Source organism: Mya arenaria, chromosome 14 (assembly GCF_026914265.1).
Source record: "Mya arenaria isolate MELC-2E11 chromosome 14, ASM2691426v1".
NCBI lineage: Eukaryota > Metazoa > Mollusca > Bivalvia > Myida > Myidae > Mya > Mya arenaria.
Genome location: NC_069135.1, coordinates 57,041,936 through 57,068,022, shown reverse-complemented (window position 1 = coordinate 57,068,022; position 26,087 = coordinate 57,041,936). Strand labels below are relative to the sequence as shown.

The window sequence follows — 26,087 nt, the reverse complement described above, 5'->3', positions numbered from 1 at the left end:
CATGCAACATCTGCCGATCTTGATATGGTGATTAGGTTGACACAAACTTAGACATCATATGACAAGCTACTCAAAGACATGCAACATCTGCAGACCTAGAGCAATAGAGTAACTGAAGGCAAACAAATACAAATGCAGACCTGGATTAAGGGTGAAAGTGTACACATCGACACACAAAGCATGACTCAAATGGGGTTAGTAATATAAAGACAAGCTCAACAACTGCAGACCTGGGGCAAAGGTGACAAGGTACAGAACGAGGCCGACCATGGGCATCCAGGAAAATGGGGATGGGCAGTAGTCATAAGCCCAGGTTAGCTTCCCCGGGAGTGTTTGTTGGCTACACTGTCCCATCCCTGAAACCCAGGGGTTGTCCGTTCCAATTGGTATGCAGGATGAGTTAATGATTGCTGTGCGCTCATCATCCGCAAAACAGTCACTGCAACTGAGGTCCATCATACAGAGGGTTTTCCGTTCAACACACGAAGCATTACTCTACTTGCCAGCTTCAATTTGTCGAGATGTCCATATACAGCTCCCCTGTGCTTAATTAATGAAACCGTATTGTGAAAGTATGTGGAAAGATTGTAAGACGGCCGATTTTTACGGACTTTCACGTACCTTATAATGAACTATTACCTGTTGTAGAATTCCATTGTTACATATTAGTTCACATCATAATGTGTTATGGCTAATTAGAAAACAGATCTATGGTTCTATATAAGTACATATAGCACGCAAGGTGGAGCTTGCAAAGCGAGCAGCACTGTCATATGAGTGCGCCTTGTTAACTGATTGGTAAAAAAACGTTTCAAAACAAAGAGTAGTAAGTAGAGCTTATGTATGTAAGTATTTGTCTGCACTACTCTTTAGATTCTTTAAGCAGTTTTAACATTAATTAGGGGAGGTAAAGCTAAACAAACAGATTACTTAGCTTGAAAGTTAATATGTACCATGAAACAGGAACATACTAGTTTCGTTTGCGAAAGATTTGTCCATTTAAGTTTACTTTCTGTTTAGTGACAGAAGTTGTTTTTAGCAGAACCAAAAGGTTGCACCAAACATATTATAGCATTGGACAGTTAGCAGATTGCCTCATACCATTTGTAAGTATTCTATACATTTAGATTCTAGATAACATTGTGTTTGGATATTTTCAAATTGTATAATTCGATTTAAAATGGGAAATTTATTATCCGAATAAATGTTCGAAATCATTGCGCTTAATATTTAAAAATGTTGCTTTTTAGGCGAGATCATGTCTGTCACATCATGATTAAAACTTGATAAAAGCAAATAAATGTTTGAATGTTTTGCGTTTATCGAAATTCATGGTTTTGTCATATGAGGCGATGCATATTAATAACATTTTATTTGAAAGAACACTGTATCTCCTTAAAGAATGAGCTATTTAAGAGGAGAGGGGATTCACAACGCCCCCATTATCAATAAATGCCACTATGAATCTTTTAAGTCAATATCGGACATGCCCCCATGCAGCATTTCATTTATATAATTATGAAGCAGGGGCGCACGTCAAACGTGACGCCAAAAATCGCGCTCATTTTTATATCAATATTTTTATTGCAGGACGCACCGTTGTTGTTCTTTTCCGGTTTTCTTTCAGTTTCCGTAATGTAAAATACACGTTTTAAGTGAAAATCAGTGTCATAGACAATGGATTAGAGTCTTCAGTAAGCAACAGCAGTTTCACAGTGTCAAGGGCAATAATTATTTATGTTTGTTTTAAGTAAGTCATTGTTTTGTACTCAATATTAGTGCTAAATAATAACTTTCTCAAATTTTGAGTGCAATATTAATGCGAAAAACTACAGAAGCAAGACCTGTATATGAACGTTTTAACAAAACCGCCGCTCATATCCTTTTATTATCTGTGTCTAATGCATTGATTTATTTGTATGAATTTTCTTAAGATTTCTATTGATGAATATTTGGATTTAAGTTTGAACAAGTGCACATAAGATTTTCAATATCACATGAAATTTGAACCACAGGCCTTTCAAACTGCATACAATTATTAAAAACGAAACCTAATACAATTGTTATTGAACAATTCACACAATTGGCAGATCGTACAATGTCTATACACACGAATGTGATTTGAAGATTTGAATGGAGATATAGCAGTATTATTCAGTATGGGTGGAAGGTTTTGTTACAATGTCAGTAATTTAATCGCATACATTCATATTCATGTTAGAAAAAAGAAAGACTTAAGTTGATATATGTTTTAGCAAAGTCATTGCATTTTTTTCATTTCAAGGAAAAATGTAAAAACGTAAATAAACCATAAGGTAGAAAGACCCTAAGTGGCATTAATTCAAATTTTGATCAGCTTTATAAATCTTATTATAATCCGTTGTTTTATTTAGTGTTCAACATTTTTGTAATATTTTAGTATTATAGTAACAAAGAAATATTTGCTTCAGAAATTATACTTTATTTATCACATCATCAACAAATATAATTGAATATCTGATTCAGTGAAAATATCCTAACATACTGTTTTGTCCGCGAACAGATTGGAACATCGACGTTTAATAGCAACTTTAACCAGTTCTAGTAATACTCATGACCTGTTGTTTATAAATGAATAACTTTAACCTTTTGGGAGCATTATGCCAAAAAAAGTCCCGTTTTAGATAGTATTGAGTTTGAAATTCCAAAATACCTATATTAGCCAGGCAGCAATTAGTGAAATGTTCAAAGAAGTAATATTGATGCCTAAAAAGGTATTTTTAAGATCAGCTTTTGTAAAAATAGATAGCTAATGAGAACAAAGAATTAAAACAATAATATTTGTGCTTTTGTGCGAATTCTAACCTCAACCTTGAAACCCTCAAACGATTAATAGACATGTGATGAACAAATTAAAGAGTTTCAAGTTAAAGTTTTCATTAGGTGCGTGCTACCTTAACATACGTCAAAGTATGCCCAATATAAAATAGTTGAAGCATGTGTATTTATAACTTTAAGTAGAACTCGTATCAAGGATTATATGTACGAGTACACAGGTGTATGATGTCATTTTTATGTAGTGAACATTAACCTTGTAGCACCATTATTGTTGAGCACAAACTGCATATGATTCCTGCGTCCAATACAACAAATGAAATTACAGAGACAACCCCGTAGTCTCAACCATGAGCAAGTTCCTGATTAAAAACACAAGGTTCGATTCAACAAACATCAAACCAGAGACACAAAGTGCTAAAATACAAACCCCATAACATCAAATGCAGCCAGAATCCTGTTTAAGACACGATGGTCGAGTCAAAACAAACACCAAACCCCTTTGAACATATCATCATTGGTAAATGTTACACTTGGACAATTTTCTTATTTCAGTTGACCGGTCAGTGCTCGTATCTCACAAGGTGTCCTGGGCTCGATTCCCAGCCTGGGCGTTTGTGAGTTTGGTTGATGGTCACCAAGCCGGACAAGTCGGTTATCTCCGGGCAATCCGGTTTCTTCTACAGCACAAGACCACACTCTCGTACAACATACTTTCATTTACAGTGACTAACTATAGGTAATATAAGTTTCTTTTGTTGTAATATGAACAAAGTTAAACAAATTAACTTCAGTTTTAATATCAATTTATCGTCACTCTATATATTCATCAATATTCACAAATACGAATCTGTGACTTTGAACTTTGACCTTCTTACCCATAGTCATCTATTGATCAAAGTCAACCTGCTGAAGTAATTGTGCAAACAATCTGTCACTAAGTCAGTGTGACCCTAACAATTGACATATTTGCCATACATAATGATTGGCCATAACCTTAACATTCGACCTACTGCCCGTGACAATAGAATTGGTCAGCTACTGGTCAAACGCAACTGGACGACTTTAAAGCCAACCATGAGTTTCTTTGAAGAGGAATATTCGGAAAAAACAACACACTGTTTTTATGCTGATTCATAAAACAATAGTTTAATCTTTATGTTAAATAGTTATTACAACTGAACTTCCGTGGCCTTTGATAAATTATTGTTTGTTAATAATTGACAAAACAGTTCAGTAACTTATAAGCCGTAACTTCTCACGATCACACAAACAATACATAACTAGAAGCGCCGCAAGGAAACCCTATTACTTCTATTTACGGACACAATGTTATACACGCTATAACTCGTGGTTTGCTTTTAATACGATATGTACTGATCATAGGTATACTAGCATACGATTACCGTTTATCCAAATATTGCAAGCTAAAGAATTCAATCAATACCTTAAATCATTCGGTAATATCGTAGCATGGTTTAAGATATCATAGAGTGTGGTATAATTATGTTATCTGGTAAAATCTTAACGTAAAATGATTATAGGTTTTAAACGCAGTATATCGGTTGGTTTGGTGCAAAATATATTTACAAGTTTAATGCGTGTTTATGTTTAACATATGTGATTTAAATGATTAATCGCATAAGGTTTAGGTAAAGATATAAAAATAGCTTAATAAATGATTTATTGTTTTCAATTATTAACCAAGTGGGCATAAATAACCTAGTTAAAAATCATCAAACTTTCCCTAGTTTTTATCTGTACCTAAATCATAAGCATTTTTTTTATTTTTGAATTCAAATGAGTAAAACACGACAATGCGTTAAAACTAAAAACAACAATGTTTTCATCTATCTGTTTTGTTCGCCTTTAAGAGCAAGAAAAGCACTTAAGTACTCAATTTTGCATTTATATTGGATGACCTAACTTAATACACACGATATTGGAAAAATAATATTTCAACAAAAATATGCAATAACTAACTTTCAATTCCTTTCCCTTAACATTTTAATACGATTTCAAATAACGAGCTCATTTGAGTATATATACCAGAGAATTGTCGAGAAACTGGGATCTTAAAATGAACATTATAGTATGTTCATAAGTGTTATTAAAGCGTTTTATGAACACTGACATTCCTGGTCACAAGCTCCTATAAGTGAACGGTCATAGTTATAGGTCAACATTGGCCATGATATCTTCCAACCTTCTGCTACCCCAAAACTACTGGTGACGGGCAGGTACAGGTGAATTTTCGTGGTAAATAATTCGCCTGTGGTTGATTCGCTCTTAAATTATTGTGGTGACAATATTTGAAAAAAAATTGCCACTTAATCGGGTTAATATTTGATTATTTGACATCATTGCTAGTGAATGTAACTTCCTTTGTAGTATACGAACAACATATGCATTGTGCTCTGTTTGATCCCTTCATTAAAGTTAACACCCTCATGTGACTTCCCCTCACCCAAGCCTGTGTATATAACACAACTTCTGTGCATTGATCATAATCTTTATTGTTGTCTGTTGTCTTTTAGATATCAGATCTAAGCGTCCTGCTGCGCAATTCTGGAGGATTCATTTTAGAAATAAGCAAATGACCATGTCTAAGTGTGTTATTGTTTTATTTCTTTTGGAATTAAAAAAAACTATGATTACAATGCTTTAGAATAAGAGTTATGCTATATGTTGTATGTAATTGCCGGTAGCCGTACAAAAGATCCCATGTATAGTTAAGGGTTTTTTTCCTGTCGAAATGAAGTGGGAGGTTTTGGTCCACCTAGTAAAACCGACATGGGAGTTTTTATCCACGGGATGTTTTGTCCGACATTTATTGATATGATTAACCATATTGCGTCAAAATCTAGATATAACAATGTTGACCATGTATTAAGAGGATAAAAATATGTAAGTTATATAACTATTAGATAAAAAAGTACTCTTATTTGTTTATTACTTATATCCCGTGGGTCAAATTAGGAAATACATTGGTTATTGTTATGGTTATTGTTTTATATCAATTATACGCCTTTCTGGTTCCGCAGCATCCCCTATGTAGTGCCATTGCGTCTGAGCATTCTCTTTATTTTCCCACTGGTGTAAGAGGATCTCCTATTCAATGTTCTTGGGTCTGAGAGTCCCCTTTTTATTGCCGTGGTGTAAGAGCATTCCATTTGTATTGCCCTTGCGACGGGGCAACCCATGCATATTGACCTGATAGCTGAGCATCCCCTGTGTATTGCTCTGGCGTCTGAGAATCCCCTGTGTATTATCATTTATTTTTATATATAAAAGTGGGCGAGGATACGTATAATGTGTTTATTTCTTTATGTTATCGTAATAATAAATCAAACATGTGTTGTGTTATATTATGATAAATTGATTAAGTTTGACAAAATCTGCATCTTAAAAGGGTTAACGGATTTTAAAACAAACCTGTGTTGTGTTATATAGTGATAAATTGATTGAGTTTGACAATATTTGCATCTTAAAAGGGTTAACAGATTTTAAAACAAACCTGTGTTGTGTTATATTATGATAAATTGATTAAGTTTGACAATATCTGCATCTTAAAAGGGGTTAACGGATTTTAAAAAGTGTTTTAATCAAAGTCGGATGGTAAAGAAAAAAAATGCGATGAACTTCCATGTACAACTTTTGAACCGTAATGCAAACAAATCAATGACAAAAAAATGTACACTTATACCATTTAGTGATTAGTTTTAAGTCTGGCGTTGTGGCTAAACTATCGGGTACCATCACTATACCCACAATATCTGTCACTAACTTTGTTAATCCTCAATGAAAGACCACACACACACTAATGTTTATTGGCTTAATATCGTGTGCTAACTTATGCTGTTTTACGACCTGGCTGGTCGAGGAAACAATGAATTACTGTAAGAATACACACTAGTTTTCACTTAAACTAAGCCAAACTTGCGTTTAATGTCGGTAAATAGTTAAGTTAATTATATATATATATCAAATATTAATCAAATGTACAGAAAAATAAGAAAAAAATAACACTAACACGTAATCAATCCGATTGGTGTACTAGATGGTACTCATTTAATTTCAAAGTTGATGTAATTTAGCACATAGTTTACCAGTTTTTCGTTTATTTAATCTTTGTTTAATGACACACTTTCTTTGATCCAGTACAATTAATTTATTTTGGAATCTGATTGGAGTAAACAAACTGGTCAAGAAACAGAAACGATATAATTATATAGATGTTATGAAAGGATTGTTTAGCTCCATCGATATTTCTGTGATTGCAACGCCCATTATCAGATGAATTGCATTTAATATTCCGAAATACAACAATATTTTAATACTAGTTATAAATACAGAACTTCAACTATTCCAAATATTCCGAGTTGAGTGCATTATTGTACAGTGTATTGGCTCTGCTGATATCATGAACTTTCGATTATTGTCCGATAATAAATCGATATGCCTGGTCCCATTCGATTCGATTATCGATAACAAATGGAGTCCGATTTTCAAACACTAGTAGATACATTTATTTTTATATATAATTCTTACAACTATTTCTCGAATGACTTGAACCAAAAGATTACGATTTAAAATGGAGACATGAATTTCAAATTGAAAAGAACTTCCCCAAGTATTTGTTAAACCTTTGTGTTTAAGATCGTCTATATAGATTATTCGTAATAAGGTGAATGAGGCGGGCGGCCATAGCGGACAATATTCGGTCTAAAACACATAAGCATCCTTTAAACATACCTGCTTAGGTCAAACAAATGTTTGTTTAGGGTAAGATATAAAAAAAAAACTTTGTTGGGTAGGTATATATTCACTTTTTTTATTCAAATATACCTTTTTATGTATAAAAATATTATTTTCTTGCAAATAGCGCTATCTTTTACAAATGTCATCCATATATTGCTGTTGTTATGGAGCTTTAATATGTCATAAATTAATGACATTTATTTTTTTCTAAAATGTGTTGATTGTGGAAAGTTCTGGTTAATGAAACAAACTACTCTGATTGGCGGCTTTTAGTTGGTAGGGTCGGGTTACCTAAACAAACATTTTCTTTATGACTTATCCTTCAATGTTGACACTTAAAATTGACATTTGACCTTCAAAACTCTGATAAAACGGATTGACCGTGTAGCTATGAAGTCGCTAAACTGTTGAAACTCCATCGCCTCTTGTTAGTTAGATAACGTAGGCAAAACATAATTGCGGCCATGACTTTTTATAAATGATTTACCTCGCGTATATAAGCAAATCAGTTCGTATTGTAACACATACGGTCTCAACGCTTCGCTGTTTTACAATAATACCGATACTTAAGAAAAATCATATCAATAAGAAAACGTGACATAAAAATGTATTTAAAATCATAAGGCGCTACCTTTTGTATGATCAGTTATCAGAAAAGGTGAATGTTACCCTAACAACCAAATATTTCTCACTATTTGCACATTTCCTTTGTATAACTTCACAGTTTAGGATATAATTGAAATTCGTGATAAAAGATAATTATATGTACAAACTTTCCTTGAATTGCCAATGGTAATATTAATATTAATGGTATTATAAGATTGTCCGGTTAGCACAGTGGTTAGTGCACTCGCTTCTCAACTAGGCGACTCGGGTTCGATTCCCGGCTTGGACACATGCGAGGGACAAGTGGGTTTCCTCCGGGAACTCCGTTTTCCCCCATTTTATGTAGTAAAGGAATAACTCAGCACGTGCGATTAACAGCCTGTATTACTGCGTGAAATAGTTAGCAAAAACATTTTATAAACCCGGAAGTAGCATGCTTCGTAATAATAACCACACTCTCGCGCAACATCGTTCCAATCGTGATTAATATAAGTTGCAATTGCTTGTTTCACAATCGTTGTAAAATAAATAAGTTTAAATTAAACTAGTGGTAATATTTATATAACTAATTTCCTTTTTTGATAAATTATAAACGTAAGCCGACCCTATCGATGCATTTGAGAAGCCATGTGATAAACACACATTTCGTTTTTGGCTTAAGTCACGTTTAACAAAGGTTTAGGTGGTATATACTTCGAAAAAATAGCTTATTCAGTTAATGTTTCTTGTTACCATATACTCGGCTTTAAATAAAGAATATTGTAATCTGTAACTTGTATCTTGTGATAACAATTCATATTTAAGATATCGGGAACGATGTGTCACCAATCGACATGTCACATGTACCACCGTAGTGTGATAAATAAACAAACATACCAGCATTAAAATCATATACGGCAATAAGTTATTATAAGCTATAGCGGTGCAGTTTCACTCATATCCATTTAAGTACACGTATATATATATAATGATATCAAGACCGGTCAAAGAGAGTGCACTAGTGGTATAGGTATCCACCTTTCACCCAAGATGTTGTGGGTTCAAGCCCCACCGGGGAAATAATCTCATGTTCTATCAATATAGAAACATGGGCGTACTGAACGGACTCGCGAGTGATTTATATCGACTGTTTACTTTAATTGAATGTATTAACACAAGCGTTCAAAATAATTAAAAATGGTCAATGATATATGTATATTTCAAAACATTCATGAATACCGGAGGGGACACTTTTATTTACCAGGCCAAAATGGGAACTTTAAATGAAATACACAGAAATCTAATACAGGTTAGCATGCTTGTAAGTATTTGAAAACTATATATATACCAGTACTCACATAAAAACTAAAAAAAGACGGTAATTAGCACTCGTGCACACGCACACCCTCTCCCATACACGGACGTGTACACACACAACATCTCCCAAACACGCGTACCTGCATAAACTCTCCCTCTACCCAACACGCGTACGCGCATACGTACTTCCTTATCCCCCACACACATACGCACACACGCACTCCCTCTCCCCGAACACACGTACGTGCACACGCACTCCCTCTCCCCCACACACATACGCACATACGCACTCCCTCTCCTCGAACACACGCACGCGCACATACCCTCACAATATCCCACACACGTACGCGTACATACACTCGCTCTCCCCGAACACACGTACTCACACACGCACTCCCTCTCCCCGACCACACGTACGTGCACACGCACTCCCTTTCCCGAACACACGTACGTGCACACCCACTCCCTCACCCCCACACACGTACGTGCACACGAATTCCCTATCCACCACACACGTACGCACACACGCACTCCCTCTCCTGAAACACACATACATGCATCCGCACTGCCTCTCCCCGAAGACACGAACGCGCACACGCACTCCCTGACCCGAACACGCGTACGCGCACAAACACTCCCTTTACCCAGAACACGCTAACGCGGACGCCCCCCCCCCCCATCTCCACACACGTAAACGCACAAGCATTCCCTCTACCCCAACACGCGTACGCGCACATGCATTCAATCTCCACACACGTACTCACTCTAACTAAACACACGTGCGCGTACATACACTCCCTCTCCCCAGACACACGTACGCGCCAAACACTCCCTGACCCCAACACACGTACGCCCTAAACACTCCCTTTACCTCGAACACGCATACGCGAACGAACATCCCCTCTTATCCACATACGTAAGCGCACACGCACTCCCTCTACCCAACACGCGTACGCGCACATGTACTCCATCTTCACACACACACAGGTACGCGCACTCACACTCCATCTCCCCCACGTAAGAGTACACGAACTGCATATCAATATACACACACATACGCGCACGTACAATCCAACTCCACCCCCACACGTTCGTGCGTACACACTCCCTCTTCACACACACACGTACGCGCATACGCATTCCCTCTCCCCAACACACGTACGCGCATACGCACTCCCTCTCCCCCACACACGTTTGCGCAAACAAACTTCCTCTATGCACACACTTGTACGTGCACACGCAATCCCCCTCCTCAAGCACACAATCCCTCTCCGCACACACACGTACGCGCACCCACTCACTCTCTTCAAACTATCGTACGTACACTCGCGCTCAATCTACCCAACACACGTACACCGCGGCACAGGCACTGCATCTCTCCACACACACACACACACACACACGCACACGCACGTACGCACGCACGCACGCACGCACGCACTCACGCGCACACGCACACACACGCACACACACACACGCACGCACGCACGCATACACACACACGCACACATGCACTCCATCTCAACAAACACACAAACGTACGCGCAAAAGCACCCCATCTCAACACACAAACACACACACACAACGCACTCCATTTCCACACAAACATACACGTATGCGCATACGCACTCCATCCCCGCGCACGCTCACACGTAACTCCTCTTCCAACACACACGTACGAACACAAGCTATACCTGCCCTCCCCCCCAACCCACAGACACACATGCACGTACGCAGACCTGCACTCCGTCTCCATAAACACCTAGAGGCGCACATGCACTCCATCTCCCCATCACACATATGCACACACGCTAACCCCTTCCCCCACACACGTACGCGCACACGCACTCCATCACCAAAAACACACGCACGCACGCTTGTACACACATCTCACGTTAATTGCTGATTTAAATCAATGGTTTAGTCAAATTAAAATTAAAATATTCCTGTACGCCTTCTGTAACGAATATTTGCGTATCGAAACCCTTAACTTTCAAATATGTTATTTTTGCAGGCTTATTTAATTGGCTTAATGTGTAGGTCTAGGACATACATTTGAAATACACTTCTTTAACTCATTACAGTAAGGCTGTGTGTATGTCATCTGCTGTCGGGTGAATGTGCGAAACTGCCACCTGTCTGTATGACCTCAGCTATCTCATTCAAGTGCTAAACTGCCAGCCGTTTTTATGATTTCGAGCATCCGAAAAAAGTGCGTAACTACAAGGTATTTGTATGCCATTGATTTCAAGTGCGGAAATGCCACATGTTTGCATGACCTCGGCTATCGGATGATATAGATCTGTTAACTGTGTCCTATGTGTATGACATCGTTCATTGCGTGACAACACGAAACTGCCATATGTATGCATTACCTCGGGTGAATATTCGAAACTGACACCCGTGTGTATGGCCACAGAGACTTGAATGTATGATGCAGATCCCAACAGCTGCCCCTGGCTTACTTTTGATAGTTACCTGTGGTCACAGCTGGTAAAAATCAGTGTTGATCATAAAAAAATACAACATTTTATGGGCTGCTTATCACGTCATTGGACACAATGTAACCTTTAATCATGATTTTTCGACGATATTTTAACATTCTATAAAATCTTAAAACCCAGGGTTATATAATTGACAATTATATATAACATTATATATATACCCAGCTGAGGCAGCAGGCAACTATTAAAAGTAAGCCAGGGGCAGCTGTTGGGATCTGCATAATACATTCAAGTCTCTGTGTGTAAGTCCTCGGCCATTCTGTCAATATCCGGAGCTATCATCTCTGCGTATGACTACAGCCATCGAGTAAATATGTAAAACAATTTCCTAGGTATATGGCCCCTGCCATCATGAATGTGCTAAACTGTCATTTATAAAAGGGAAGTAAAGCAAAGAACAACATTACTTAAACGATTAATTCCCTTTCAAACCAATCAGGAAATTATACGAAAACAGGAAGTTGTTAGTTTCGGTTTCAAAAGGCTGGTCTATTCATGACCTGTGTTCTGTCTTTCAGACAAAATTGATTTGGCAGCATGTCAACACCGAACAAAATCTGTCGAAAAACGGGAATTGGAAAAAACAGTAAACCGGTAAGTAGATATATACTCTACAATTTGTTCAGCTGTTTCTTGAAATACTGAATTTAGTTCAATCGTATTTATCAGAATTATACAAAACGTTGACTGGCTTTCCCGGTTAAATTCACTTTCAAGTTTATTTTTTAAAACCTTGTTTAACAAAAAACATATACTGTAGATACTTTGTAATACAGTGAATGAGGAGAACTATATTGCCGACCGTATCGTACGACCACCCAACAGTCCAACCAATATTTGTTTATTCTTACAAAAGGACATTTGACCTCGACCTTTGACATACCAAACTTAAATACAATACAGATCGACCATGCAGCTATCAAACCGTAAACGTATGAAAAATATTAGCAATATATTAGACCTTTTTGGGAAATTGTGGCTACGTAGCTATAAACTAAAAATCCCTTTATAAAGGCTTAAACTGAAAGTCAAGTAAGTCAAAAAAGTTGAACATAATAAAGCATAACAATTGAATAGAATGAGAGGGTGTTTGGAGGAGGGTATGTGGAGAGGAACACAGAGAGATAAATAGAAAGATAGAAAAATGGGGGGGGGATAAGGGACTGAGAGGGACGGAGAGCGGATGGGGATATAGACACAGAAAGAAATAGACAGAGAGGAGGGGGAAAAGAGGGGGCGGGGGGTTCACAGAGGGTGGATAGGAGAGGGAAAGGGGAGAGAGTGGGATAAGAGAGGGAAAGATAAAGAGAGAGAGGGAGAAAGAGAGAGAGAGAATAGGGAGAGGGACGCTGAGAGATAAATAGAAAGAGAAAGACGGGTAAAGAGGGGAGGGGGACGGTTCAGAGATATAGGATGAAATAGGATGGGGAGCGAGAGAGAAAGAGATGGGAGAGGGAGAGAGAGGAGAAAAAAGAGAGAAAGACAGAGGGAGAGAGAGAAAAAAGAGGGGAGAGGGACGGAGAGGAGATGGTGATAGATAGAGGAAGAGAGAGAGAGATAGAGAGGAGAAGAAGAAAAGAAAGGGAGAAAGAGAGAGGGAATAAGGAGAGGGACTCAGCGAGATAAATAGAAAGAGAGAGAGAGGGACGGGATAAAGAGTTGGGGGGGGGTTCAGAGAGGAAAACAGTTGGAGAGAGGGATAGGATGAAATATGATGGGAAGCGAAAGAGAAAGAGATGGGAGAGGGACAGAGAGGGGGGAGAGAAAGACTGGGGGAGAGAGCAAGGGAGAGAGAGACAAAAGAGTGGAGAGGGACGGAGAGGGGATGGGGAGAGAGAGAGAGAGAACCAGACACAGAAGTGAAAGTTATGGAATCAATTTCCGAATTAACAACTTCATGGTTTTTATATTTATAAACATTTAAGGCACTCGGAAGGATGGATGCAGTTTCCGGACGAAAGGCACAAATGACATCTGGATCGGCGCCTGACCTCACCTACTGTCAGCCATGCGCGGAGGACGGCAAGAAAATCCTCCCCGAGGCCTTCTGTCCCGTCTGCAAGGAGTTCCTGTGTTCTAACTGTGCCCGAGTACACCGGAACCAGAAAATAACCAAAAGTCACGCCCTCGAGGACATGGACAGTATGCCTTATTCATTCCGCGAAGAGAGTGAAGATGAAAAGTTTATAGAAACATGTCAGCGTCATGCTCAAGAGTTCATAAAATATTACTGTCCTTATCATGAGACACTTCTGTGTGGAGACTGCTTGGCTGAAAAAGCTCATCGCTCATGCAATATTGAAAGGATTTCTCAAGTTGCAAAACGGTACAAGGAGGGTGCAGAATACAACAGCCTGAAAACAGGACTTGTCCAGACGGCCACTGACATTGGCAAACTGTCACACAAGATACAGGTGATTATGAAATCAGTTGACGAAGAAAGCCTTACCAATATCAATGAGCTTCGCAAATTTAGGACTGAAATTAACCAGTACCTGGATAAAAGGGAAAACGAACTCTTGGCAGACATTGATCAGAAGAAACGAACATCTAAGACACTGCTAGATGAACTGAAATCAAAATGCACAAACATGAAATCATCCATTGAGAAACTAAAGTCGGAGCTACAAGCACAGGATGACAACAGCAACCAGCTATTAATAGTAGGGAAGAGAGCTATAAAAGAGCTGAAAGGTCTTCAGGCAGCCCTGGTAGAGGTGAGCAGGAGGAGTGAAGTTACCCGATACAAGTTTTACAGGGACCCCGCAACTGAGCAGTTGATTTCCTCTGAAAAATCAATAGGAGGGTTGGACGAGGGCGAATCATGGTCAGCATTAGCGCAGCAACAACGACAACAGCAAACGAAGCAGGAACAACGGCAACAGGATACGATGCAACAACATCAAAAACAGATGAAAGGTGTTTCACAGAAAGGTTTGCGTACAACCACTAACTAATTTGACATTTCCTAATTAATGCAGTTTATTAGTTTGCTTTCAAACGCCTGTTGACGTCGCTCAAATTAACAACCAGTCACGTTAACCATGTTGTAAAGTTCACCAAGTGCTTTACAAAAATGGCATAATGAGATACTTCGACAAATAATATTTCGCAAATAAAACTGAGATACAAATAAACTTAAGGCATATATTTTTGAAGGATACAAACTTGTGTAGGTATAACAATACGGTATATATATATATTCTACTAAATTTTATAACCATCATATTTCAGGCGAATCAATTTCGGCGGTAGGGCAGCAAGAACGACAACAACAGAATAAGCAGCAGCCACGGCAACTCGAGACGATGCAGCAACAACAGAAACACATGCAAGGTGTATCACAGAAAGGTTTGTGTACAACCGCAGACAATTTTGACATTTCTTTAAGTATTGAAGTTGTTGAATCTGTTTTCAAAATCGTGTTGACGTCACTCATGCTAACCAGGAACGATGAAAGTACCTTAACAAACTATGTTGTAAAGTACTTAACAAAAGTAAAATATTAAATACAACGACAATCATATTCCTTAAATAAAATTAAGATCCAAATAAACTTAAGGTGGAACGCGACTCTGAGAGAATTTTCGAGTTAGTGTCCGTAAATTGATATACGAATAGAAGAACATATCTCCAGTAAGGGGCTGTTTTTACTTTTTCAATATTCGGAACCGACTGACGTTAATTTTGAGAGTCATTTTTTTGGCGTTCCAGTTACAATAACCGATATATTCATCAATTGTTCCTTCATCGCTATGAAATTTCCACCTCAAGTACGTCTGGTGAAAATGTTCACGGACATTTATTTTTTCTTACTCTTGTTTTCCGTTTTTTATTTGAAATACGTATAAAACGGCTTTTTTGCGGGAAAAACGCCGTCGTGTTTCGCTGAAAAAAGTGCGCCTTTCTTTAATTTGTGAAAAAAATCGTTTAAGTTTTGATTGTTATAAATATATGCATTCATATTTTATTATAAATTGCTTGATAACAAAAGTGTACCTTACCGACTTCGTTTTTGCGCAATATTAAAAATAAACTAACGTATTTTAAACGTATTGTATTGAAACGTTAACCATGACGTTACGAAAGCTGCACTCTCACAAATTTATCGTTTTTACATTTTTTTTATTTTTATCTTGGAACGAGCAAATATTTGCGTAACTCTCTGCAAACCAATGATAAAAGGTTGATGGCAAAAGATCAGATCCCAGATTTTCATTTTTCCTTTCGAAAATTAAGGTTTTATGGCTTAAACCGTTACTCACGGTTTAAGAAAAATGCATAAAACTTTATTTTTTTAAATTTCAATATAAAAATCTGCCATCTAAGTCAGCAGTATTATATAACTGGTTTCCATGCATTTTCGCAAAAAAAATGTTCGTTCCAAGAGAAAAAAAATAAAAAAAGTTGTCAAAACCTTCAATTTGTGAGAGTGCAGCTCTAACCCAGTGATAAATAATATGTTACATTTATTGTTTATTTTTTGTTTTTAATTCAACATTGATTTCTTCTGTTGAAATCTGAATAGTAAACATGAACTAATCAGTATAGCACTGATTATAAATGAACACATTAAAATAAATTGTTTCTATAAGCTCATTTTATTAAGGGTTGTTATAGCTCACTTACGAACATTAAGGCGTATCTGTTTGAATGTTATATACTGTGCTGTGTGGGTATTACAATACAGTGTCATAATTCCAGGCACTATACATATCGTAAAATACGGTTGTCCGTATACCACTTCAGTCAGTGCAACACGGCCGTATTCTACTCTGCTGACGTGACATCATAAACAAATGTGACAATGCTGAAATGACATCATGTTACAAAATATTGCGTAATTAAAATTGAACATGTGTCTTTTAAGTGACTAAGCCAGTAATATTTATGATAAGGGTAACTAATATTACGTTTTGATCCGGAATGTCGTATTCGACTTTCGTGGATTCTTGCAGATATTGATTTCAGTGGCCTTACGACTCATAAAATCAAAATATGAAAATATCCGCTCCATACTAATACAACCTTCCAGACCAAAGCGCATCACTAATAAACCAATTAGTTTTTAGCTCGACTATTCGAAGAATAGGTGGGCTATACTACTCGCCCCAGCGTCGGCGTCGGCGTCCGGTTAAAGTTTTAGGGCAAGTTGGGATTTTCACTTACAAGTCCAATACCCTACATTCAATTGACTTAATACTTCACACAGTTGTTCAGGGCCATCACATGATGAGGTTATATAACTTCATATTATTCTTCACACAGATTATGGCCCCTGATTGACTATGGAACTTAGGCTAAAGATTTAGGGCAGGCTGGGATATTGTTTAATAACTTCTATACCGTTCATTGAACTTCACACAATTGTTCAGGACCACCACCCAATGAGGTTACATAACTCCATATCCTTAATACAAGTTACGGCCCCTGATTGACTTAGGTTAAAGTTTTAGGCAAGTAAAAGTTAAGGGCAAGTTGGGATTTTAATAAAAAAACTTCTATACCGTTCATTAAATGCACTTAATAAAATTCAAAATTATTTATGACCATCTTTCAACAAGAAAGCCTAAATACAAATTATGGCCCTTGATTTTTTTTTATTTCCTTTGAATGGCATATTTGTATATTCTTAACCACATTTTCATAACTGGAAATCAAGTTATTTGAATGACTTACGACATTGTTTGGGCGGGCTGGTGGGAGGGCAGCATCAAAGTCACCTTATGTATCGAATAATCTTAGTAAGGTTTGACATAAAGAGACCAAACTTGGTATTATTACATCGTTATTGTATTCTAAGTCAAAGCGGCGTAGTCGAGCGCGTTGCGCTGTCTTGCGACGGCTCTTTTTGATAAATACATTTGCTTTTTATTGCTTCATATTGACCCTTATCAGTTTATACCATCACTGCTACAGCAATGATGATTCATATTTTTTTGTTGAAACATTTTTTAAAAAGTAAAAAACACATAATGAAAGTTCATATGTATAAAAGTTGATTAATTTAAACATATTTTATTGCCTTTTTTCTTTCAACATAATCGGTATTTACAACAATAATATAAAGTATACAAAAAGCAAATGGGTTGGACACAAGTTCTAACAACATAAGAAACGTCTTCCCCTGTATAAAAGTTAATAGTCCACAGAACTCATTCCAAAACCAATTTTACACTGCACAAAGTGAATGTTTATAGACCATTGCGCTATTGTAAGAAGGTTTCGTTGAAATGAATTGTTGGATGAATCGTTAAAAAGAGTGCTAACTATTTCCCAAAATAATGTAATGTTATAGATATTTTTCAGTAAAATGATCAAATAGTTACCTTATATATTATATGTCCTCGACTAACCAGTGTGCTTTAAGATGTTTTTTAATTACATTGTATTCAATGAAAACTCGTTTTGCGAAAATTGACGCATACTTCTATTATTATCCCCCGCCTATGAAATAGGGAGGGGGATATTGAAATGACGTTGTCCGTCCGTCCGTCCTTCCGTCCGTCCGTCCTTCCTTACGTCCGTTACCTGCATTTTCTCAGTAACTAGCAGGTAGAATTTCATGAAACTTAAAATAAATATGAACCACTATACTGGAATGATGCCCGTCCAAAAAAAAATTCGATTGGTCAATTGTCCTTGGAGTTATTGCCCTTGATTTTTTTAAAAATGCACATTCACAGCCATTTCTCAGTCACTAGCTGGCAGAATTTCATGAAGCTTAAAAATAAATATGAATCACTATACTGGGATGATGCCTGTTCATTTTTTTTTGGATTGGTCAATTGTACTTGGAGTTATTGCCCTTGATTTTTTGAAAAACACATTTACAGCCATTTCTCAGTAACTAGTTGGTAGAAATTCTTGAAACTTGAAATAAATATGAACCAACATACTGCGATGATGCCTGTTTATTTATATTTTGGATTGTGTAATTTCTATATGAGTTATTTGCCATTGATTTATTAAAAGATCCATGTTTGCAACTGGGCAAAACATGTGCCATTGTGAAGTCAACTGAATGAATATGGTATCAAATCATTTACATTTATTATAACACTGTCTGATATATAATTATCCATGCATTTTAGCGCCACTTTAAGAAGAGTAAAGATATCTATTGTATTTGTGTCACTGTTGGTTTAAGGTCAATTGTCCTTGGAGTTATTGCCCTTGATTTTTTGAAAAATGCACATTCACAGCCATTTCTCAGTCACTAGCTGGCAGAATTTCATTAAACTTAAAATAAATATGAAATACTATACTGGGATGATGCCTGTTTATTTATTTTTTGGATTGGTCAATTGTACTTGGAGTTATTGCCCTTGATTTTTTGAAAAACTCATTTACAGTCATTTCTCAGTAACTAGTTGGTAGAAATTCTTGAAACTTGAAATAAATATGAACCAACATACTGCGATGATGCCTGTTTATTTATATTTTGGATTGTGTAATTTCTATATGAGTTATTTGCCCTTGATTTATTAAAAGATCCATGTTTGCAACTGGGCAAAACATGTGTCGTTGTGAAGTCAACTGAATGAATATGGTATCAAATCATTTACATTTCTTATAACACTGTCTGATATATAATTATCCATGCATTTTAGCGCCACTTTAAGAAGAGTAAAGATATCTATTGTATTTGTGTCACTGTTGGTTTAAGTAGCAAAACCTAGTATTCACATTTTTCCTGTGTTATTTAAGTAATAATAAATGACATCCCCTTAGTTTTGTAATATCGATTTTTAACCCATTCACCGCATACCTATGCTGTTGAAAATAGTGCAGTTCCAGATAAGACGCCGCTTTTAAATGTGGCGTCTTATCGTATACTGTACTATTTTGCAATGATTGATGTTTCCGAGTAAGCAGTTTCGGAAAAGAGTTTTATTTAATCATCCCTATGATTTATTTCGTTAAAAAAAATTATCATAAAGTAGTCCCGGTCGATATTTTATAATTTGGCTCGGAAAGGGATAAACCAATGTGCTTATCTTATTCTTTCTGAGATTTTTTTAACCTTCAAGCACAAACAAGCCATCAAGTACAAACAAGCCATCGTTGGTGGGGGATATCTTTTCACTGAAAATGCTTGTTATTTTTAAAATAGATAGACAACTACTTATAATATTATACGTCATTTTGTATATCATCGCGGTGAAATATATAGACTATCGACAATAGGATTTATTATAAAATTTTGAATAAAAAGATTTATTATTATTATTATTATTATTATTATTATTATTATTATTATTATTATTATTGTTATTATTATTATTATTCATTTTAAAATGTGATGAAACAAAACATTTTTTTATTTGTGTTATTTATGGTGATGTTTACTTTCAGCCCACTTCAGCAGCAGAGCAGACCTAAGCCGGGCCAAGTTCAGCAGGCAGCCTGACATTTCAGTGAAGACATCAGATGGTAGCTGCTGGCTAACCAATGTGATCCTCCTGACCGGGGACAGTCTCATACTGGTAGATCACAATAATTGCTCATTGAAGCTGGTGGACACCGAGAATAACAAGCTGGTGTCCAAGGTGAAACTGCCAGGTCAGCCTAGGGACCTGTGTCTCCTGCCCGGGAACAGGGCAGCCGTCACTCTGCCTGGTTTGAAGAAGATACAGTTCGTATCCACTCAGGGAAATGTCACACTACAGGATGTTGTTAAAGTAGATGGACACTGTTATGGAATAGATTTCTGTGATGACAACTTGATAGTGTCTTTCACCTCCCAAGGTAAGGTTGTGTTGATGGACATGAAGGGAAATGTGAAGAAAAGTGTGGACAAAGACAGCAGTGGAAAACCTTTGTTTCATAATCCCTGGTATCTGACAGTGACCAGGGAGAGCCGAACTCCACCGGTCATATATGTCTCGAACAAGGGCACCAACACCATAACCAAGCTGAGCATCTCACTAGAGGTGCTTCAGTCCTACAAAGACCCGATACTGACATCACCGTGTGGTCTAACAGCCGTGGGAGACAACCAGCTGCTCGTGTGTGGGTGGAACAGTAACAACATCCTGTTACTGGACACGCTCACCGACAAGATAACCCAACTGCTGGGGAAGGAGGAGGGGATAGAGAGGCCAGTCAGTGTGGCTTACTGTCCACTGAGGAAGATGTTGTTTGTCACCTGCTGGCAGTTTGGCAAACCTGAATTGGATAATATCGTAAAAGTGTTCAACTTAATATAGATCATGTCAGTCAATTAATATGAGTGAAATCTGTATCAGGTGTGAAGTAATTGTAATGTTTAAGGATAATTCTAATGTATAATATTATACTGACAATACGCATATACAATGCTTTATTTCACATATCGCGCGATTCAATTACTGTGAGAGTATTTGACGAAAACTTGACTTTTAAATTATTTTGAATTCTAACAGTTTTCATTAGTGACAAGGCATGTAGTAATGTTATTAGACATGAATATACGAGTATGAGAATGTGTATTATCAATTGAAATGTTAGTAGCTGATTGTGTATGAAATATACAAACAAGTTGGTTTTTTACTTGTGAATGTTTAATCAAACATTGTAATTGTGTAATCGAATGATTCCGAATATAGATTATAGAGTTATAGACACGCTGTGTCATTTTTCATGCAGCTTGTCTTTAGTAAATATGATGTTTATAAATTGTTAATATTGAAATTAAACATACACGTAAAGGGACGTATCCTTATATATGTATATTGAATGAATAATTATATAGACATTGACCTTAGTGTGAATTGTTTCCAAAAAGATGGATTGAATTGTTTGAACAGACATTGACCATAGTTAAAATAGTTTCCTCATATATGAATTGAATGATTAAACCGACATTGACCAATGTGCAACTTGTTTTTTTCATATATTTATTGAATAAATTATACAAACATTGGTGTACTAGATGTAACTAATGTCAAAAAAGTGTTTAAATGGACTCGCTCATGTTTTTGGACCAAAACATATTTCCCAACAAATGCATCTGAACTGAGTTATCGTATTATAAGATTACTGTTTGAAACCTTAATTACAGCAAAAGACATTATCAAAGTACACTCAAATCCCGTTGGCTCGAACTCGCTTGGCTCGAATTCCTTGTTAGCTCGAACTGATGTAAACGGCCGATTTCATTATACTGAAGGAAAGCATTACCGCTTGGCTCGAATTTTTCGAGGCTCGAGGTATTTTCGACGGTCCCTTGGGGTTCGAGCCAACGGGGTTCGACTGTATAAACAGAAATTCTGGTCTTATTTGGCAGCATAATTAATGTGAACCCCCATCCAGCTGGCACAGTCCAAATATTTTTAGAAAATCGATCATTTGGCCACTCGAACTCATTCACAAGTTTCTGGATTTTCGAACCTTTCCTTAATTAATTGAAAGCTTCGCGTGATAATATCAATCAACCAATCTCACATCAGCCTTTAGCTGATTTGTAACGGGTGTGGAAATCGTGGAATTCAAAGACAATTCGTTTTACTAGTATATATCAACAATTGTTTAAGAGGTGCAGCTGTCATAGTTTTAATTGACGTTCAATATAAAATATATTTCATTATTTTTGTAAATTGGCCGGACGGAAGTCATATTTCTTTCGCATTTTTGCTAAAAATAACTTATATACGCGTCGTCGGTTAGTGCTAAAAGATGCTATCTGACACCATACGATTTCTCACATCGAGTGATACATTTGGCGCATCTCGACTACCGATATTTCATCATAAAGTAATTGAAATTGGTTTAGAGATGCCTAAATTAAATTATATAACGATAACATTACCAATTTTAAAAACGTGGGTAAATTATCTAGATTGCGGAAGATAAGATGTGTGTCTTTGGATAATTGTGCGTTTCTTTACGCCCATCGACTGACATTAGGGTGAACATGTCTTCGTTAAATGCCTGGCACTTCCTATATTTTTGTGTACTCTTTTCTTGTCTGAAATTCAGCCTTTCGAGTTATGCAATAAAATATATGAATTTTCGGGGTTGGTTTTGTTTAATTTAATTTAACAATTAATTGAAAACAATGCGTTCAAAATGTATTTTTTACGTTGAATTCGATACGCCTATTACTCGGCCTTTGCCACCGATTTAATATTGTAATGCTGCGGTGTCAACTGAAAATATAACATTTTCATTTTGAGGTTTTTATTGATTATTGATCACATATCTAAATCTCTTGCAATTTGCATCTGCCGCTTTACATTGATTAATATAGTAGTTTTTTGAAAACAGTGTTCTGCGCCCAATGCAAGATTTCGGTGTAGCTCGAAAACACTGCCGGACCAACCCCTGTGACTCACGCACATATACGTTCACGCATGCACATATACGCACATCTGCGAACTCGCTTTATCACACATCGACATGCAAGCAACATGTAATGGTGTCAGCGATAAAGCCATTCTCAATCATTCGGATTTAGCTTGATGTTATCTAACTGACTCAAAATGTAACTCCATTAGCTTAAAAAATGTGTAATTCAAAGGGACTCGTTCATGGTTTAGAAAATTCAACGTGCAGTTTTTGTCGAAACCGTGAACTGTCTCAATAAAACTGGTAACAGCGTCATACCCGCAGGTGGCCGTATTCTGACATCCACCAAATCGCTTACCGGAATCGCGATACATAGAGAGCAAATGTTTTATTACAAGACACTGGTTGAGTCTATGGTCGTGTTTACTGGCCTGTCTTAATTTTTCGAGTGGTTGAACGAATTTAACCAACCCGTCCTAATAGCACACGATACAGCTTTCGACACCAGAGTTAAAATAAATAAATGTCTGCGCTTTAGTCTGTCTTGGCATCCTCGGCAACCCAGCGTATCGTAACATATATGATACCCTGAATAAATCAGCTGTAAAAATCTCGTACTCATTGGTAATTTATTAGGCGAAATCCAGCATCTTCATTAGTCGCCTGAGACACACCTCATGCGTTGCGGAAATGGCCGAAAAGTTACGGATGTAATCTCGGTTCGAAATAATCCAAAGAGATCACGGCTCACAAATCGTTTAAGGCAGGATATTGTTAAATATGCTGATAGCTCTTCACAAAGGAGATTGTTTGAGATATATTTGTATGATTTGAAGTATGAAGGTCCCTGTTTTATATAATTGCTTGCGGCAGTTTCACTCAGAGGTTGTTAAACATTTTATATCTATATTTATAAACATACCAGCGCTTTTTTATTTTCCATAGCTGTTTTTTTTCATAATTAACTATTATGTACAAAGCCTCATTGTTTAGTTCCCTGGCTGATACTGCCACCTAAGGTTACACTGAACACTTCCCTGGCTGATACTGTCCCCAAGGGGTTACACCAAATACTTCCCTGGCTGATACTGCCCACTAGGGTAACACCGAACACTTCCCTGGCTGATACTGTCCCATAGGGTTACACCAAACACTTCCCTGGCTGATACTGCCCCCTACGGTTACACCGAACACTTCCCTGGCTGATACTGCCCCCTTGGGTTACACCGAACACTTCCCTGGCTGATACTGCCCACTAGGGTTACACCGAACACTTCCCTGGCTGAAACTGCCCCCTAGGGTTATACTGAACACTTCCCTGGCTGATATTGCCCCCTAGGGTTAGACCGAACACTTCCCTGGCTGATACTGCCCCCTAGGGTTACACCGAACACATCCCTGGCTGATACTGCCACCAATGGCTACACCGAACACTTCCCTGGCTGATACTGCCCCCTAGGGTTACACCGAACACTTCCCTGGCTGATACTGCCCCCTAGGGTTAGACCGAACACTTCCCTGGCTGATACTGCCCCCTAGGGTTACACCGAACACATCCCTGGCTGATACTGCCACCCATGGTTACACCGAACACTTCCCTGGCTGAAACTGCCCCCTAGGGTTACACCGAACACTTCCCTGGCTGATACTGCCCCCTAGGGTTACACTGAACACTTCCCTGGCTGATACTGCCCCCTAGGGTTCACCGAACACTTCCCTTGCTGATACTACCCCCTTGGGTTACACCGAACACTTCCCTGGCTTATACTGCCCCCTAGGGTTACACTGAACACTTCCCTGGCTGATACTGCCCCCTAGGGTTCACCGAACACTTCCCTTGCTGATACTACCCCCTAGGGCTACACCGAATACCTCGCTGACTGATACTGTTCCTTTTGGTCAACTGAATACTTCTCTGACTGATACTGCCCCCCACCCCACATGGTTGCACCGTATACTTTTCTGACTGATACTGTCCCTATGGTTACACCAGATACTTCCCTGGCTGATACAATGCCCTATGGTTACACCATATATTTCCCTGACTGATACTGACCACTATAGTTGCACCTTATACTTATATGACTGATACTGCCACCGATGGTTACACCATATACTTCCCTGGCTGAAACTGCCCCTTTGGTTACACTTTATTCTTCCCTGACTGATACTGCTCCACTATGGTTACACCATGTACTTCTTTGACTGAGACTGTCCCCTATGATTAAAACGTATTCTTCACTGGTTGTAACTGCCCCCTATCGTAACACTGTATACTTCTCTGGATTATGTTTTCCCTATGGTTACACCGTCAACTTCTCTAAGCTTATACTTCCCCTATGGTTCCGCCGTAGACTTCTCTGGCTTATACTGCCCCGTATGGTTATATTGTATATTTCTCTAGCTAGTGCTGCCCCCTATGGTTACACCATATTATACTCTGGCTAATCATGCCCCGTACGGCTACATCGTTTACTTCTCTAGCTTATACTGCCCCCTATGGTTATATTGTATATTTCTCTGGCTAGTGCTGCCCCCTATGGTTACACCATATTCTACTCTGGCTGATTATGCCCCCTTCAGCTACATCGGTTTCTTCTCTGGCTGATACTGCCCCCAATGGTTACACCATGTATTTCTCTGAATGATACTACTCACTTCGGTTACACCATATATTTCTCTAACCGATTTTTCCCCTAATAATTACACCATATACCTCTCTAACTGATACTGCCACCTTTGATTACACCATATACTTCTCTGGCTGATTATGTCTCCTATGATTACATCATATATTTATCTGACCGATTTTCCCCCTTATAATTACACCATATT

General features: G+C 37.7%; 2 protein-coding genes across 4 annotated transcripts in view; both read left to right on the top strand.

Moving 5' to 3' along the window:
• Positions 1–785: 785 nt before the first annotated feature.
• On the top strand, positions 786–21,839 carry LOC128217315 (uncharacterized). Of its 3 annotated transcripts, none has more exons than XM_052924399.1 (7): positions 786–798; positions 3,370–3,553; positions 11,562–11,689; positions 12,500–12,575; positions 13,907–14,915; positions 15,216–15,332; positions 20,340–21,839. In XM_052924399.1, the coding sequence occupies exons 4-7, from the start codon at positions 12,519–12,521 to the stop codon at positions 21,191–21,193; spliced, it is 2,037 nt and encodes a 678-aa protein (XP_052780359.1). In that variant the 5' UTR covers positions 786–798; positions 3,370–3,553; positions 11,562–11,689; positions 12,500–12,518; the 3' UTR covers positions 21,194–21,839. The 3 variants fall into 3 exon arrangements, with proteins under 3 accessions (XP_052780359.1, XP_052780357.1, XP_052780358.1); XM_052924397.1 differs by lacking the exon at positions 786–798 and adding an exon at positions 936–1,106; XM_052924398.1 differs by lacking the exons at positions 786–798; positions 11,562–11,689 and adding an exon at positions 936–1,106.
• LOC128217318 (uncharacterized) overlaps positions 9,691–26,087 on the top strand; it is a 126,947-nt gene continuing 110,550 nt past the window's right edge. The window contains exon 1 of the mRNA XM_052924402.1: positions 9,691–9,751. The gene's annotated coding sequence lies outside the window, so the exon portion shown is untranslated. The remainder of the gene's footprint in view (positions 9,752–26,087) is intronic.